This window comes from Simochromis diagramma, unplaced genomic scaffold, assembly GCF_900408965.1.
Source record: "Simochromis diagramma unplaced genomic scaffold, fSimDia1.1 OVJJ01000304.1, whole genome shotgun sequence".
In the NCBI taxonomy this organism is placed as follows: domain Eukaryota; kingdom Metazoa; phylum Chordata; class Actinopteri; order Cichliformes; family Cichlidae; genus Simochromis; species Simochromis diagramma.
Window position 1 is genome coordinate 21,033,433 of NW_024387030.1, and position 18,516 is coordinate 21,051,948.

Here is an 18,516-nt window from a genome sequence, read left to right on the forward strand (position 1 = left end):
CATGCCTTTTTCATGAACATGGAAGGGCTTTAAATTGACATAATTTCACATGAAGTCCTTCCAGTGTAATAAAAATCACTCCATCAGCACCAAAACAGGATGTGTCGTCACAGGTCTGAATTAGATAATCAGGAAGGATCCTAATAGGAAGCTGTAAACTCAGAGAGCGCTGTTATAGTTTACAGTCTGGTAGTGTAGTTCTGTTTAAAAGCAAGAAACGAGAAGGAAATGAAATCCTAATTATGTTTAAAAAAAAGATTTTTCTGTTTTTCTACAGGCTAAAGTCACACTGGCCTCATCATAATCACATACAACACTAAAAATCACCAGTAATAATCCAGTCCGGCATTAGAGGCAAAGTGGAGATGGTTTGGACATGGGCAGGAGGAAAGGAGAAAGACTACAGGGAAAAACCTGAGTGAAGAAGGATATGAAGAGAACTGGTGCAACAGCAGAGGACGCTGGGGTTAGAGTGAGATGGAGGCAGGTCAACTGTGGCTACCCATAAAGTAAGTGGCCGAAAGAAGAATAAGAAGATTTGCGTGGTCTCCAAGCTGCCTTTTTATTCACACCTAATCATCTGGAAGTTTAACCAGAAAACTGAAAATGTATTATTAAGGTTTATACAACAGGACAATTCTACTGTCAGTTTGCCCATAAAGAAAAGAACTACAGACTTTTAATCTGGCCCTTACATATTATTTCTTTTGCAGCTAAATTATTTATTGAGCAATTGTCCAATATTGAAGGAGGAACCTAAACTGGCAGGGATCCTGAACTGTTCCAGTTAACTTTTACCTTATTCCATGATTGCAGGTTATAGAATTCACACAGTGTCAAAACATAAACATGATGGCAGTGTAATTACCTGTATTTACCTACTCAGCTGCATGAACCTTTAAATCAAATTTCAGATCGTTTCAGGGTTTAAAAAAAAATCAAAATCTAATTTTGAAATTGAATTCTAAGGGTGACTTAGTTTCTCCCCTTCCCTAAAATCTTTTAGAGGCACACTTTTTTTTCTCTTGCTGTTTGTTTCATTTTACCAGTGAGAGGTAAGGGATAATCCAAAAATGCCATCATCTCCTAGCAGCAGTGCAGTGCAGTTCATGGCACCACTGACAGAAATATTGACTTTTCACTTTGAACACAGTGACATAGCACATGAAAAGGTGACTTGTCATGTTTCCTGCAGGTTTTGCCCATGACACATGCTTATATGTGGTTTTTGGTTTGTTTGGTGATTATTTTTGTACCCTGATGACCTTTAAAAGCAGAATGTATTTTTGGTTCTGTTCCTGATATGATGTCACCCCACTTACATAGCAATTATGTTTACTTTGGCCTATCGCACTTAACTGAGGTGGTCATGTCATTTTTTTCCTCTGTTTCTGAAATAGTGGAACAGAATAATTTAAACTTCGATTCATTATCTAATAGATTCAAAGGGTTGGCTGTGTTTTCCTTGTGTGTTTGTCCACTCTGACTCTGATGAAGGCACAGTAGTGTTGAAATCTCACTCTGTTTGCATAAGTCACGGCTGTGAATTTAACTTGTGTGCTTCCTGTCATTCATAATGCCACAGCTCACTCCCAATACCCATGAGCCTTAAGATGTGTTGTTTTCAATAGCATGCCACATATTTTTCACAGTAAAGAAAGAAAGGATAGTAAAAGTCACTTCGGCACAAATTTGGGATCCCCACGGAGTTTGTCTTTCAATTATATTTCGAGTTGAGATGAAATCAAACGCGTCTTCAACTGTGATATTTTAACGAGATATGACACGAGGTCCCAACAAATAACATTCAAGTGATGCAACAAAAATAGAGGTGGGCTTTTCCCCCTACATCTAGTACAATTTCCGGCCCTTCCAGCCTCTTCACAGACAAGAACACTAGTCAGTTGTAGGTCAGTACCTGATGAAGGTGGTTTTCCCAGTGGAGTACTGGCCGACCAGCAGTACCATGGGTTTACTCTGGAAGTCAGCAGGCTCTAGGGCCGGGGAGTGGAAGTCATGGAAGAGATAGGTCTCTTCCAGCGGCAGCAACTTCTTGGTGTAAAGAGTCTGCAGTCCCTCCGTAACGGTCTGGTACATCTCTCCTTCTTTGTTGCTGCCACCCTGCTCCTGTTTGACCCAGCTGAACATGCTTCCCGCTGTGTTCTGTATCCAACTTCCTTGTTTCGATGTTTCCAAATATTGCGGCTGTTTTTGCCTCCTTCTCTGTGAGCTCCGTCCTTAGCCTGAGCGGAGGGAAGTGTGTGTCTGGCTCCAGGGAGTCTCGGCTACTCTCAGTACTGTGCCTCCTCTGTATGCTGCTCTGGGCGTGTGTTTGTGATGTGGAGGGTGCTGATGTGCTTACCTGGGGGCACCGCCCTTCGCCCCGTGACGACACAGACTCTCTCTCTCACACACACACACACACAACGCACATACGGGGACGTTTCAAGAATGTTCTGACAGGGTACCACGGGAGGCTCAGCAACAGCACGGGAGTGCTTTCGCCACATCTAGCGGCAAATCTGAATATTTGCTCACAAACAAATCCGGTGCAGACATTAAACACATGGATAGTTTTTTAGGCCCTCATACAGATGTATGACATGAAAGTAAGTAAAAACTAACTGTAGCCTAATTAAGCCACGGATGGAATAGTACGGAAGGTTTAACTTGAACTAAAAGTGCTCATTATGCAGACTTATATAAATGAGAGTAGCGATTAGATCATAATACTGATTCATTAATGTTTCTATTCCTTTAGTAAAGCAACAGGAGATGGTTCTAATGAATTTAAGCTTAATCTGTAATAATGCAGTAACATATATTAGTAGAAGTATAATGATAAGTAGCTAAAGCCAACATATGGTTATTTCAATCAAACTATTGTGAAGTAAAAAAAACTCAAAGGACAGTAATCAAGTAAATATACTAAGTTACTTTCCACCACTAAACTGTCCTTTAGTGGTGGAAAGTAACTTAGGACAGCGAAGAAAGTGAGACAGGTGCAACAATATATGTTAAATAGTGCCATGAAAAAATATTTGCCTACTTCTTGATTTGTTAGTTTTTTTTTAAATATTTGTGGCATTTAAATGTTTCAGATCATAAATTACTACTACTATTACTACTATTAATAATAATGGTAATAAACAAAGATAAACTGTGTAAATACAGTTTTTGAATGATAATGTGAAAATAGAGCTGTTGTTATAGGGAGATGTTGTCCTGTAGCACCCACTATTATTGAAAAACCACCGCAGCGTATGTGTTCTATAAGGATTAAATTGCTGGAAATTAAAATAGCCAAGGGCCAAAACAGAAATTGTCATTTTAGAGATATTTATTTTTTGGATGCTCCTGGTATTGTATAGTTTAAAAGGGTGTACACCTTTCCTTTCAGTGGATCATGCAGTAGCAAAGTTAGACCAAGCACAGTAGCAAATCTGAAAAGAAAAAAATATCACGGTGTTGCAACCAGCCAGTGAAAGTCCAGACATCAACCAGACTGAAATACTGTAGTGAGTTATTAAGAGAGCTATTCATAAAGGAATATCTGTAAACATCAATGAATTGAAGTAACATTTTTTTAAAGAAAAGTTGACTAAAATTCCCCCACAAGTGATGTGGGAGAAAATTGGACAAAAAATCTTCAACCTTCAAGTGACTTATTACTGGCAGAGGTGGTTCCTCAAGTTACTGAATCTTATTAACTTACTTGCTTTTTCACAAACTGTTTCTGCATATTTGCTTAGTGTTTATTAATAAATAATAACACTGTATTATGTCATGTTTTGTAGTTCATCTGAGGCTGCATTTACCTAATTTTAAGGCCTGCTAAGAACCATATTATTGTTATTATTATTATTGTTGTTGTTGTTGTTGTTGTTATTATTCAAAAGTCCAAATAATGAGATCCTGTGTCAAAGTCATAACCTTTAACTCATGTTAATTTTGAAATACCAATTGTGTATCATGATTACCAAAGTTTCATTTTAATAAAATTCTGAAAACTTTACCTACCTTAAAAATGTAGTTTGTGTATATATTATGGAGACACTGTTTTTAATCAGGATTTATTTCCTCCACATATCTTAGTTTTTCACCATCTGTTGAGATGTTTAATATTATTGAGAGCATTATCAACACCAACCATCAGGGGGCGCGCATGTAGGCAAATGAGAACCTAGTGCGAAAAATCCTCTAAAGCAAACGAAGAAGAGGCGGAAGCGGAAATAAGGTTCTTTTGTTTTGAAAGAGGGAAATTTAAAAACTCGACGGTGTTAGTCGGAAATAAACAAAAGCATTGGGAATAAGCCTTCAAAAAACGACAGGAAAATGGACGCAAACTAACACTCTTCGCCCCTGAATGTAAAGTAGGTCACCGGAGAAACATTTTGTAGTGTTTAGGTTGCGTTTGAAACCGGGCCTTTCTTTGATGTCAACGTCTCAGCTGAACGTGTTCAAACTCCTATTTTCCTTCTTGCACTTAGTGTATTTTTCCGACTAAATGTTTACAGATAGGAGTATAATGGAGTAGCTATAACGCAATGTTAGGCATCATGTTAGGAACATTTGGTCGACTGTAGGTCTACAGAGAGAGCTGTCGATCTTAGCACAACGGAAGCTTTTAGAGCTGCCACAGAAAATAATTTGAATGCTTTTATAGTTAAATACTAATATTAGTTGTAGTTAAGGAAATATCAAAAGAAGAATCTTTCCAGACATAAAGATTACCTTTTTATTGTTGTTGTTTTTTATTTAGCTGATATTATTATGTGTTTTTGTTTTTTTCGGTGTGTGTGTGTAACAAAACAAAACGAGACATCACTGTAAGACTTTCAGGCTCGATTAACCTTATGAGAGGCCGTCAGTGACTTCCGGTATACAACCTTGTTTCTAATAAAGTGAGACCTCTTTGTAAAATGTAAATAAAATCAAAAGAAAATATTATTTTTGCTAAAAATATACGCTTGTTCAATTCAATTAGTATTTTAACCGTATGTATTTTTTTTTAAAAAAAGCTTCAAACAGGCTGAATAAAAAATGAAAAATGCAGATTAATCTGAAAGGCTGCCTAAATAATTTAAGAGCATTGTTTCTGCCTGGAGTTGACACCAGGATGGTTGCTGAAGTGAAATGGATAAAACAGTCCTTTTGCCTGACTAATAAAAACGTGACGTATTTTTTGGAAATGTAGGAGCAACTGTAGGCATGTCCTCCCAGGTAACAAAGAAAGAGCACGAAAGCACCTGAAAGGAGGCTTGTTTGTTTTTTAAGCTATTACATCCGTAAAGGCACCATGAATGCTAAAGGATACATTACGTTAAAATAAATAGTGTTGTCTCTTCAATCCTCAGACATTCTAAATGTATTTTATTGTTAAAGTTTACGCTGAGGGGAGTTTTCTTTTAACTTTCTACTCTTATTTGTTTAATTAAAAAAATATATTTTGTGATGAGTCAAATTGTTCTTGTTATATAATGTAATTTTTGTAATATCATAATGACTTTGCTTGAAATATCTGCATATGTGCAAGTGGTGCAGGCCTTACTCTTAGAGCTTAAACAAATTTGAGCTCTAAATTTTATGTTGAACTTTAGCTTCACTTTCAGTTTAATGACCGTACAGTGACAGGTATTTGGGGCTAGAATATGTCTCTAGATTCATTCCAAACCATTTTTATGAAAAAACTAGTAAAAATGGGAAAGCTCAGGAGTTTATCGTCAACCTGGAATTCTTATCAGGGAAGTCAAATATGGTCAGGTTGGAAGCATTTGTTCAATACCCCACTGCGTTGTGTAGTCAGCATGTTGTGATGACAGTGTTTGTAAAAGCTCAGTAAATGTGGTCTTTCATTTTCCTGCAGGGTTGATTCACACAAAGATGAAGAAAAAGGCAAGGAGGTCGCAGGAGACACACACAAACAGTGTCCAGGAGGAGTGTGAGTGACTTTCACACACAGTTGGAAGTCAATATCTCCTGCTGCTGTTTTTTTAGTTGACAAATGTGTATTTAAACCACCTTTTGACTGCTAATTCCAGCCACTGTGTGTTGTGTGTTAGGCTTGACTTTTCAGCTCTGTTGTGTTGTCGCTGTGGTTTTAGATATAGTGCTCTTACTGTTAAAAAAAAGAAAATCAGCAACTAAAGCTATATCTTCACATTTCTCCTTACATACGTTAAAACCTTAATGAGTGTTTATGATGATGTCTTTTAGGGCCTTGAGAAAGCTTTTTTAGTTGAATGAAGGTTTGCATATTTTGTGTGTATCTGCAGGCTGTGCTTTGTGTAGGTGCAGTGATGATGACCCAGCCATGTTTGGGGAGAAAGTCACACTCAAAGAACATAAACTCTCTGTCCACTACTTCTGCTTGGTAAGACAACGCCTGCAAGTATTTCTGTTTTCACAGGAATATGTATTTTTCAGCCTTCAAGCAGTCATATTTTATTGAGACTTGCTTTACAAGTGCCTGACCAACAGTTATAGCATTAAAAATATTCTTTCTGAAAGACTTGTAAAAACCAAGTCACAATCGAATATAAAAAATAAATAAATAAAACAAGCAAACAAAGAAGGAAATGATTTATTCTATGACCTCATTATGATTTAAGTGAATTTATTTGGAGGTAAATATTAGAGGAGGGAGCACAGTCACCACAGAACAAGAGGGCTCATGGTTTGTATTTTTCTGTTGCACAAATAAAGTGACAATGATGTATTTTCTTAGATTAAAAATGCTTTAAAAGGGTCTGTTTGTTAAGAGTGTGTCTTAATAATATTGTAAGCATGTGTTTGTCTCAGCTAACATCTTGTGGAGTTTATCAGCGAGGAGAGGAAGACGAAGGCATCTTCGGTTTCCTGGTGGAGGACATCAAACAGGAGGCCCGCCGGTCAGCTCGACTGGTGAGCAGTTCAATATTATTACCTTGCATATATTAAGAGCTCTACAGTATCTCACAAAAGTGAGTACACCCCTCACTTTTTTGGAAATATTTTTATTATGTCTTTTCAAGGGATAACCCTCTGATACAATGTAAAGTAATCAGTGTACAGCTTGTAGAATAGTGTAAATCTGATGTTCCAACACACAGGCATTAATGTCTGAACCACTGGCAACAAAAGTGAGTACACCCCTGAGGGAAAATGTCCAAATTGTGCCCAATTAGCACGAGTTTTCCCTCCCTAATTGTCATGTGAATCGTTAGTGTTACAAAGTCTCACTGGGGAGCAGGTGTGTTAAATTCCGTGTTATCACTCTCACACTCATACTGGTCATTAGTAGCTCAACATGGCACTTCATGGCAAAGAACTCTCTGGGGATCCGAAAAAAATAATTGTTATTTTACATAAAGATGGCCTAGGCTATAAGAATATTGCCAACACCCTGAAACTGACCTGCAGCACGGTGGTCAAGACCATACAGCAGTTTAATAGGACAGGTTCCACTCAGAACAAACCTCACCATGGTCGACCAAAGAAGTTGAGTCCACGTGCTCAGCATCATGTCCAGAGTGCTGTCAGCATTGCTGCAGAGGTTGTGATGGAGGCCAGCCTGTCGGTGCTCTGACCGTACGCCGCACACTGCATACAATGGGTCTGCATGGCACAAGAAAGCCCACAAACAGTTTGCTAAAGACAAGCTAAAGACATGGACTACTGGAATTACGTCCTGTGGTCTGATGAGACCAAGATGAACTTATTTGGTTCAGATGATATTAAGCATGTGTGGTGGCAACCAGGTGAGGAGCACAAAGACAGATGTGTCTTGCCTACAGTCAAGCATGGTGGTGGGAATGTCACGGTTTGGGGCTGCCGGCACGGGGGAAAAATGGTGGCCACAAAAAATATTGACACGTTGGACACAATTTGGACATTTTCATTTAAGGGCGTACTCGCCTTTGTTGCCAGCAGTTTAGACATCAAATTTATACTGTTATATTAAATCAAAGTGTCATATCTTCAGTGTTGTCCCTTGAAAAATTATAATAAAATATTTCTTAAAAAGTGAGGGGTGTACTCACTTTTGTGAGATACTGTAGAGCAAATACAACAAATAAGATCCCAACACCCTTCTACATTTGGTCAACAGCAAATCCTCTAGGTGTGGTTTGTGATTGAAGTGTGCGGGCCTGTTTGCATTTACTGTTTCCTTGTGTGCTGTATATGTGTCTCAGACATGTTTTGGCTGTAAGAAGAAGGGAGCATGTGTCGGCTGTAATGTCAGGAGCTGTAGGAAGATGGTTCACTTCCCCTGTGGGAGGAAGCAAATGTTTGTCTCCCAGTTCACTGGACTCTTCCCGTGAGTGCTGACAACACATTAAATTCTTTTTTGGCTGGTTAAAGGCATAAAGCACTGTTTTCTAACATGAAATACTCCTGCTGTGGCCAAACGGTAGTCATAAAAGATATACACAAGCTGATTTTTCAGTGTTTGCCACACATAGGCTTTACATGCATGGGTGTTAGTTTCTTTCTATGTCGCCCTAGTATGACAAACGTACTAGGGCAACATACTAAGATTTGTCATGGATGCAACCCACATTCTCATCTCTACTGCTTAATCCACAAATGCATTTTGCTTACAAATGTGGCAACATTTAAGAGAAAATAAACAGACTTTCCAGTGGTATAAAATTTATTGCCAACAAACATTGTTACAGCAAAGAAACAACTGACCAAAAGCAAGTTACTTTGTGTGCTAAGTTTACATAAAGGGTTCTGGGCAGTAACTTAGCTTTTTGTAGGACTGCTCTCTTCTGGACAGAATCATCTGATGTTGTGCTGGGAATCTGCAGGAGCCACTCTTCCAGTTTTGGGGTTATAGCTGCTAATGCTCCTGATTACTGATCTCAGCTCATCTTCGGGGGTCATCTTCTTAGATTGTGGGTCTGACACTCACTAATCTCTGCCCTTCCTCTTTCCATTGCTCACAGAGCCTCAATGATGGAGCACCTGTCTTACCTTCTGAAGGTATTTGACTTGTTGACATTCAGGCATCTTTATCATTTTTCCTTTACCCTGTGGGACACCTAGGTACTTTGGTTGTCCAGTATATCTTTTAGTCTGACTTCTGGTGGCTCCATCCCTTTAGTTCGAATCCCCTCGCCTGTATGAAACCATTTGACCACACTGGGAATGTCTTCTGGTGTTATTTCCAGTGCCTACTCATCTTGTCATGATGTGGAGAGGCTGGATGAATGAGTATTTGCTGTTAGCAACCCATTTATTTTTGTTGCAAGGTGGTCATGGAGTGCATTTAGCTTCTTCAGCCAGTAGGCATGGCTCATGTCAGGTCTTCATGGTGTACAGCTCTTCATTCCAGAGACTCATTGTTGGATGTCTGTCTTTGACTGGCTGTTGACTGGCTCTTGTTCTAGAAAGCTATGGTCTGCTCTGAGTTCCACCAGGCACTTGGCTCTTTCTCCAAAATGTTCTTCCAGTATTGCTTAGTTTCAGCTCTCGGTGGGTCTCCTCCTGTGCTATTATTTCTTTGAAGCTGATAGTACATCGTGGATCTTTCTTTGGAGAACGCACCATTTATTTTCTTGGCCTATTACTTTGTTGCCTCATCAGTTCTATGGTTAGACCTACTCCAGCTACACCATCTCAGTCTGCATCTAGAAGTGGTAATCCTTACTCTGTTGCTGCAGCAGATCCACAGATGTGATTTAAGACTGGGGTCTGTCAGAGAGGCAGGTGAAACTGTTATTCATTTATCACCAAGTACTTTGGGAGTGATGTATCTGTAAAGAAAAATTTAAGAAGTAGATGTACCTCTTCTTTGTGAACCCATAAAAAACTGTTTCTGCCACAAAAAGAATCAAATTCTACTGAAAACTGAATTACAAAAATGTCCAAACTATCATAGAATTTAAAACTTAAAACCAATCACTGAGTATATAAACTGCTGTAAAATGCTGTCAAAGTTCAGCTTCAATAGTGTTGGTTCCTTTTAAAAAGTATATGCACCAAATTGCAGAGAAATTGCAAAACTCTTCCAAGCTGCAGCTGCATAAAACTGCTAAACTATAATACTGTAAATATAAAAGATAGTAACTGCCCCTCTGTCTGTGTGTCCAGATCTTACTGTCCAGATCATAGTCCCTCCCAGTCTCTGTGTACTGGGTTAGACATCAGTCTGCCTCGATCCTGCTCCATCTGTCTGGACTCTATTGATCCCGTTTTGTCTTACTCCATCCTCAAGTGTCCATCCTGCCATACCAGCTGGTTCCACAGAGACTGTGTGCAGGTACCATGAGTGTGCAGAGAGCCCTGATTTTATATGTTGGGTTGGCTATTTAGTACTATTTAGAAAGGTTTACAGGAAATGCAGCTCGACTTTGCTTTCATGGGAGCTGAATGTTTTGAAATATTCCCTGAATATGTGGTCCTGCATTTTTTAATGGTTTATATGGCTGTCCTGCATATCCTGGACTCTGCTGAATTGATTATCTGCAGTTCTACCACCAGACTGTGTCCATTCAGTTTGAGAAGATTAAATTCATTTTTTACACTCCATATTACAGTGGTCCCTTGTTTATTGTGGGAGTTACATTCCAAAAATAACCCGCGATAGGTGAAATCCACGAAGTAGCAAACTTAATTTTTTACAATTATTATAGATGTTTTAAGGCTGTAAAATCCCTCACTACATGCTTTATACATTTTTCTCAGACAGGCATGAACATTTTCATACTTGTATCTTTTGTACACTCTCAAAGTTCAAACCTTCGTAGAAAAATAAGTCCAGTATTATAGAATGAAACCAAAGGCACCCGCGGCTGCCTTGGACAGTGTAAAATGTTTCGTCGACGTGTAAATTTGACAAGCTGAATGCATTCTGTACTGTACAGGAGACACTGCACAAGATTGATTGACAATGTTCTACAGCCAATCAGGATGCAAAACACAATGCGCTGTATGGAAAATTGCTCAAAAAAAATCTGCGAAACAGCAAGGCCCCGAAAGGTGAACCGCGTTATAGCAAGGGACCACTGTATATAAAAAGTACAATGCATGTGTAACTTTTTGTATTTCTGTGTATTTTTATTGGCGTGTGTCTGTGTGTTAGCGTCAGGCCCACAGTGCAGGCCTGTTCTTCTTTAGATGTACCCTGTGTAACAACAAGGAAAACTTCCAGGAGGAAATGCTCAGAATGGGAATATACATCCCAGAGAGGTAACCTAAATTATATCTGCAGCGTTTCAGCAATTGTTTATCCAGGAAAAACTGTTATTTGCTTTGGTTTGTTTTTGTTTTTTGTCCCCCCCCCCACCTGAACCCTTTGTCTGGGCTTCCTGCAGAGATGCCTCGTGGGAGTTGGAGGCAAATGCATATGCAGAACTGTTGGAGGTTTACAAACGCTGTGACGCTCTCACCTGCCTCTGCAACAATGGTTGTACACACTCTGCCAAGAGCGGGTATGACATTTATATTTTTCTTTCATTAGTTTACAGATTTGTATCTTTCATATCTAAGGATGCTTGTAAAAACAACATTTTCTGTATATTAGTAATGTATGCACATTACTAATATGTATTCCAAATATATATGCATATATATATATGTGTGTGTGTGTGTGTGTGTGTGTGTGTGTGTGTGTGTGTGTGTGTTTATACATATATGTCAAATATACAGCGGTCAGCAGTTTGAATAATGTGCAAAAGGAATAGCAATATGAATGGACTGTATGTAATGGACTGTATAGTGTTGAAGTTCCGGTGGATGAGAGTGAGGTGTCTATGAATGTCACTGTTCAGCAAGCGTTATTACATAAATAAAGTTTGGCCTATTTGAATTAAAGAAATACAGACTCTAAGTTAGCAGAGTTTCTTAAGGTTAATATCAGCACATAAGTGGAGAAACTATTGAAATCCATCAGATTTCAATAGTTTTTCCATTCAATTAATGTTCAGACTTATTGGAGACAGTTTCAGATTTGCTCCTTTAAGTGGTGTTTAACAGTCTGAGATTAAGAAACAAGAAAAGAATAAAAACTAAGTACAAAAAAGTATTTGTTTTAAGGTCAGACGTTATTTCTTATAGAACATTAAAAATGTTGTAAAATTGTTTAGAGCCAACAGGAAAAATAGTCAAGAAATAAAGTTGCGTCTAAGGATCTATATTTATAACTGCTGTTTATCAAATAAAGACATTAGTTACTGTTAAAAAAAAACTTAAAATCCTTTAAACAACAGAACCACATTAGCACAGGGGCAGCTGTTTGTGTGCTAATGCTCTGCTTTACATTATGTAAGGCATCAAGACTGGTAAAGTGTAGCAATAAAATGAGTGGAATAAAAAAAGTTCAGTGCTGTTGTCTCAGCGGAGCAGATCTTAGTTTCCTCAGCTGTGTGAAGCATAATCATTAGTGATATTTCTCTGGCTTTCGTCATCTAGAGATTAGGAAATATTATGGGAATCACTTTATAATTCTGTTTTTGTGTTTCTCAGATGGTTTGAGGTGATCCGCTGCCGACTGTGTGGCTCTAGAGGGACTCACAGGAAATGTTCGGGACTAAAGTTGGACACTAAAGACTGGGCCTGCACTGACTGCACACAAGCGACAGATGGGAAAGGTATGGGTGGTTATTGATGGCTGGTTCCATGTTTGTAAAACACTGGCTAATCCTACCTTTTCCATTTTTTTTTCATATTTGACAACGTCTGAGACAACATGTCACTCAGCTCTGCCTCCTCTTTGCTTTATAAATTGATGGAGAGATGACTAAACACTCTGAACCGTGTTATCTTGTTCTCCAGCCTCCCTTGTTAGGTCTCCTCAGGGAGGTCCGAGGAGAAGTCTGCTGTCCAAACGCCACAGGCCTTCAGTTCACTCCTCCATCAGCTGTAAAAGGTACAAGTTAACCTGCCAGTACCTCATCGAGGATGCAGGATTTGTTCTTAATTGTCTCTGTCTCTTAGACCATCTTTACCCGAAAGATCTGGATCGCCTGAAGAGCTCCTGCAGTCTTTGGTCCCTCAGCTTCATCCCCCAAGTGTCCAGGTGGAGGTGATCGGGGACCAGGCTCTGTCAGCTGGTCTCGACTTAGTCAGGAGGGCTGATTTTGACCCCACACAAACTCTGTCTGTCAGGTCAGTGGCGAAAAGCTTTCCTGAGTTGTGCTTGTTGTTTAGACTTTTTGCTATTTGTCTTCTTTACTGTGGGATGTTATTTGTCCAGGTTCAAAGACATAGATCAGACTCCCCTTCCCAACAACCTCTGGGACAGTGACACAGCCAAGGAGTACTTCCTGAAGCTGCTGATGCAGCAGATACAGGAGTGTGTAGTGTTCGAGGGCCCAGATGGATCCAAAAACTTGGCGCTGGACTCAGAGGGTACTTCCAAAGCTTATTTTTGTGGCATAAAGCCATTATGCAATTGTATGTAAATGAAAAATTTGAACAAAGACACTGACTGTGTATGTTATTCAGCTCTGCGTGAGGACCTTTATTTTGATGTCGGCTGCCTGCTGGCCCTCTCTCTGGTCCATGGTGGTCCACCTGTTGGCTTCTTCTCGCGTGCTCTCTATCAGTGTCTATTCAACTACCCAGCCAACCGTCCCCTCAATGTCACACATATGACCCCTGACACACACTTCACCCACCAGGTCACCAGGGTAAGAACAAGACAAACTTTCATGGAAGGCACAGTGGCTAAAAACGTATAAAATAAAATTATAGGTAGTTTTAAAATAGAGATCGAATCATTTCAGATCACAGAGGCAGAGTCTTTAGAAGAGCTAAAAGAAGTCATGGCAGTCAGCTGGGAGTACCTGGAACTAGCTGGCTGTAATCGACCAATCAGCAGCCTGAAGGAGAGAGAGGCTCTGGTGGAGGATTTGGTGAGCTTCACCATAATCACCAGGATGCAGCTGCCACTGCAGAGGTAAGATAAATAAACATGGAAGTACAGTATATGGCTGTTTTCCTGCATGCACTGCAGTCCTGATCTTTTCTGAATGTCACCTAATAGAGGTGCCCATAAATGTGTATGAATCAATGAAATCAGTCTTAAATAGTTATAGCAGCACCCTAGTGCATGGCCCGTGTGATGTTTAATCGCTCCCGTGTAAGAAAAGTGAAGGTAATTCTCCAGCAAAGTCAGCGTAAGCATGCCAGGACCCCGTGTGCTTTCTCCTAGAGGTGAAAGGGCTTGAACTGGTGCTTATGTTATTTAGACCGTTGTTCTGAATATAAGACACAGAGTATAAAATGACCCCTGTTTTCTTTATGGACGGCTAAAACTCCATCACTGAATATAAATAAAGAAAACAAAGAAAACAACAAAAGCTTGTCAAAATATAATTCTCCTTTTCTAATTTACAAAAATATTACCACTATGGTCATCAGAGGTGTACTGCTTTAAGTCATTAAATGTAATTAAACTGATTCTTTGAATGTGACCTCAATCAGACCTACTCTCATTAAGGAGAATCCTAATCCATCCATCTCTACAGTAACACACAAATATTATTTTCCATTTATATATTAAACTTTGTTACATACAACTCTGGGCAGATGGTGCTGCAATAGTTCGCACTTTTACTCAGAGCAAGAAGGTCCTGAGTGTTATTGATCTTAGTCATTTGTTATTTTATGAATAAATACTAAATGAGTTGGGGAAGCAATGCTTAAGTGGAAACTGATGTTGCCGTACACACAAAGATTACTAGTCTCATCCTCACAGTGGAAAATCCAGTTATTAATTTAACACAGTTATGAGATCAGTACTTGGTATCAGCAGATGCATAAAACCAAGACATCGTAGCATATTAGAACGGGAAAAGCCTGGATTGGTGCATCCTAGTTACTAATTGTAGTCCTAATAGTAAAAGAAACCAAGTTAAACAACACTTCCTTATAACAGGACCTGCTGATCTTCTTTAGGTGTCCTATTTTGTATTTTGTAAGATATGCTTTTTCCATTGTAATGATTGTGGTGATAACTCTCCTGTTTTCCTTGGCCTTTCTTGTATTTTCAGTGTTTACTTTGCTTATTTTCATCCTCAGGTTTCGGGAAGGTCTACAGACTTTGGGTGTCTTTGATCAGGTGACTGAAGTTTGAAAAGAAATTTACCCTTTTCTAAATCAGTTCAAAAATGTCTCAGAGCTGTTTGTAACCCTGTTAACACAAATGGGAATATTTGATGGGAAAACAAAGACTAAGTGACTTAAACTGGACTGATTAATATAAAAGGCAGCAATTAATGTTATTAAACATCAAGATAAAGTATTCAGAAGTTGAAATGAAGAAAAGTGAAGCTAAAAACTCTAATTACATTGTACTATGATCAGGTTCAGCTCTTCCCATCTGTCTTCTGTGGAGTTTTCTGCGAAGCTGGTGATCATCTCACAGCTCAGAAGATTGGTCAGCTCTTCACCATCAACTTCTCTGAGCAGGAGGAAAAATTGAAACGAGAGACGCCCGTTGTCACCTTCTGGAGGCACTTCCTACTTGAGTGTGAAGGTGAAATGTTAATCCTATTTTTTATTATTATAAATAAAAAATATTGCATTGGGATGGATAAAAGTGGTAGTGGGTCCTTTTCTAACTCTCTGTTTTATGTGTTGATACGTTTTCCCAAAGTGTCCCACAGAAATGATGATGATAATATTTATGCTCTAAAATGTTTATACTCCCTTTCTGTTTTTCCTCAGTTGGAAGGAGCTCCATCTCCCTTCAGGACCTCCTTCGCTTTGCCACAGGAAGTGCCAAGCTACCAGCTCTCAGTGTCGTCTCTTCTCCCTCCATCTTCTTCCTCCATCCTCTCACACCCTCCCCATTAGGATTCAAAGAAGGGAGAGGTGTGGACTGGAGGGATGAGGGACTCTTCCCTCAGAGTGAGCCTGAGTCCAAACACCTCCTCCTACCCGTCACTTCCTCCTACCAGGCTTTTAAAAGCTCCATGGAGCAGGCCATCAGCCACCATGTGCACCTTCTCCCCTCAGATGGTTAAAGAAGTAGGTGGGGTTGGCTCTGGTCTGGTTTGGGATCTGTGTTTGAAGATAAACTCTGATTGTTTTTTTGTTTTTTTCCAAGGGGTTTCTTTGTGATTGACAGAGAAATGGGCAATGTACGCATTTAAAACATAATGAACAAGGTTTTTTGATGTTTTGTTAAAGAAATCACTATTTGCTTCAGCAAGAAAAACTTTCAGTATCGTAGCTGGTTGAGTGGTATTGTTTACAGATACCATGACACGGTATTAATGTGTAGACCTTAGTGTTTTCTATATCATTTATACTGAGTAAACTGGTGTTGTATACCTAGAGGACCGACAGTGTTACGTAATACCCCTCTTTTTTCTGACGTATGTATAATATTCTTTAGTAGAAGGCTAGCGCAGCATGCCTTCACAAGCTCGGAAGAGTGCAAACTCACAAGCACTAGGCGATTCCTGTCAATAGGCTTCTTGGAGTTGGCTGATAAGAAGAAAGAATGTTCTGTATGTTCTTTTGAAGATGTAAATCTAGATGCAAATATCCATCCTTTTATCTATTTACTTAACTGCTTAAACAAGCACGGAATATGAATTGAACCACAAACCCTTTCCTTCTTGTGGCGCTCTGCTCCAAGCTCAAAGGTTCCTGCTGAGGATCCAAGCTGTTAAACGCCTTACAAATAGTTTGATCTTGACGGCAGCATCCGTGGATCAGTCCTGACTTGAAGCTGTCAGCGACGGGTGTTTGGGTACATTGAAATTTTGTCCTTTCGAAAACGCTAGACTTCAATATTAAAACACTTCTTGAAGGCTGTAGTTACCTGAAGTGAAGCTACTATCGTATCTCTGTTATTACAACCTTGCAAACACATTCTGAGTCATGAGAGTGGTGCATTATTGTTGTTGTTTGTTTTTTTTTTATCTACGTTTCTTTTACAATAACACATTTGACCAAATACGCTTCAGTTCATTTTTAATGCTTGTCTCTCCATAGAGCTTGTCTCTCTTTTGATTGTATCCCAGTATATCTTAAATACATTTATGCTTATGGTGATTGAGGATTTTGTACATATTGTTTGTAGTTGCCTAATGATTAATCCTGCCTCATGTGTTGTTTTTTGGGTTTGGAGGTGTGAGGAGATTATTTTTTGGGGGGAGGGGGGCATTTTAGAGACAGAAAACATTGATGGCCAAAACGTAGCCCCTCATCCTGGAATTGTCCTTGGAATCCATTTAGCATTAAAAGGTCTTCAACCGTCGTCACTTTCTGTTATGTAATCTCAACATCTTTTGTGATACGGTGCTGATTTTGTAACCTTGACTTTTAGTTCAGTCATACTTTACTGTACATATTTTTCAAAAACCTCTTTTAACGAGCTGTCCTTGCTTTCCTTGTACTTTGTTCATATTTGCAGATATAAAGATAAAAAAAAAACTCTGTAATCATTATATTTTATCCAAATGTAAACAAACAAGGGGTCTATGTGTTGACATTAAATGATGTTTCGGAAGTGAAATTAACTTTACTGATTTAATATTCTCAGTGATAAACAGATTTTTTTTTTCTGTGTTGTCTCAGCTATTAAGCTAGCAATGTAAACAGAGTTGGCAGCAGATTAGGATCAAGCATAACACTTAACATTTCATTTCTGTATGAGAATCTGAATACATTTGTCAGTGTGGCATATTTTGCACTGCTGTAACTTTACAACAGGACTTGTAGAAGAAAGTAGAAATGTACAAACTTTTACGCTCATTAAATTGAAACTACATTGTCATTTCAATTTCATTCATAATTTTGGCCTATAGCTCCAAAAAAAGCTAATTTTCATTTAAATAAGATGCCCAGAAAGCTGCAGAAGAAGAAATGTTAGCCGAAGTGCTGGGGCTTTGCCAAATAAGGAGAACTGTGGCTTTCCTGCAACTTTTTACCTTAGTGTCCTGTTTATCACACATAATAATAAGCATTTACTGTCTGGTTGTGGTGCTCTTTGTGATAGGGCAGCATTTTTTATTTATTTTTTTTACTTCAACTTCTTAACACATTGGCTTTTTCTCAAAACGAACCCAACAACAGCAGTGCATTTTGTGATGAAATAAATTGTGCCGTCCTTTATAGCAAATTTGGTTTTCCACTTGCTGTGGAGGGTGAAGCAGCGCACAGTTAGATTAAGACTTGCTCGTTCATCAAGGCAGTTCATAAATATGTAAGCTATAGTTTAGATGTGTAAAATGTGTTAATTTCATTTGGTTTAAGTGTTTGTGTATAGGCAAATGTTTGTCATGCTGAGGGCAAACTGCAGTTTCTGTTTGTAGAGTTCAAAAAACTGTTGTTGATTCATTCTGATGATATCGTATTTTTGTGTCTGTAAATTCAAACTGGGTCCTTATGCTGCTAATGTCATTTGAAGTTTAAACTGGTGTTAGGCAGCCATTCTTCCATAGCATGAACAACAGTAATATTCTAAGGCAGTTTTGAACTAGTAATATTAGTTTTTGAATTATTGTTAGCTTTAGAAATTTCAGGTATTTTTTAACTGCTTTCATATGCAATCATTCAGGGTGTTTATTT

General features: G+C 38.8%; 2 protein-coding genes across 2 annotated transcripts in view; one reads left to right on the top strand and one right to left on the bottom strand.

The window, feature by feature from the left end:
• The window catches only part of ehd4 (EH-domain containing 4), a 35,594-nt gene extending 33,176 nt beyond the window's left edge, over positions 1 to 2,418 (bottom strand). The window contains exon 1 of the mRNA XM_040041973.1: positions 1,919 to 2,418. Coding sequence (XP_039897907.1) covers positions 1,919 to 2,148 — 230 coding nt within the window. The 5' untranslated portion in view covers positions 2,149 to 2,418. The remainder of the gene's footprint in view (positions 1 to 1,918) is intronic.
• A 1,739-nt stretch (positions 2,419 to 4,157) lies between these two features.
• On the top strand, positions 4,158 to 17,920 carry g2e3 (G2/M-phase specific E3 ubiquitin protein ligase). The gene is made up of 17 exons (XM_040041786.1): positions 4,158 to 4,373; positions 5,867 to 5,941; positions 6,276 to 6,373; positions 6,802 to 6,903; positions 8,175 to 8,299; positions 10,081 to 10,249; positions 11,072 to 11,178; positions 11,304 to 11,420; positions 12,454 to 12,578; positions 12,763 to 12,856; positions 12,925 to 13,095; positions 13,184 to 13,338; positions 13,435 to 13,619; positions 13,716 to 13,888; positions 15,013 to 15,052; positions 15,298 to 15,469; positions 15,661 to 17,920. Exons 2-17 carry the CDS (start codon positions 5,884 to 5,886, stop codon positions 15,957 to 15,959), a joined length of 2,190 nt encoding a protein of 729 aa, XP_039897720.1. The 5' UTR covers positions 4,158 to 4,373; positions 5,867 to 5,883; the 3' UTR covers positions 15,960 to 17,920.
• Positions 17,921 to 18,516: the final 596 nt, after the last annotated feature.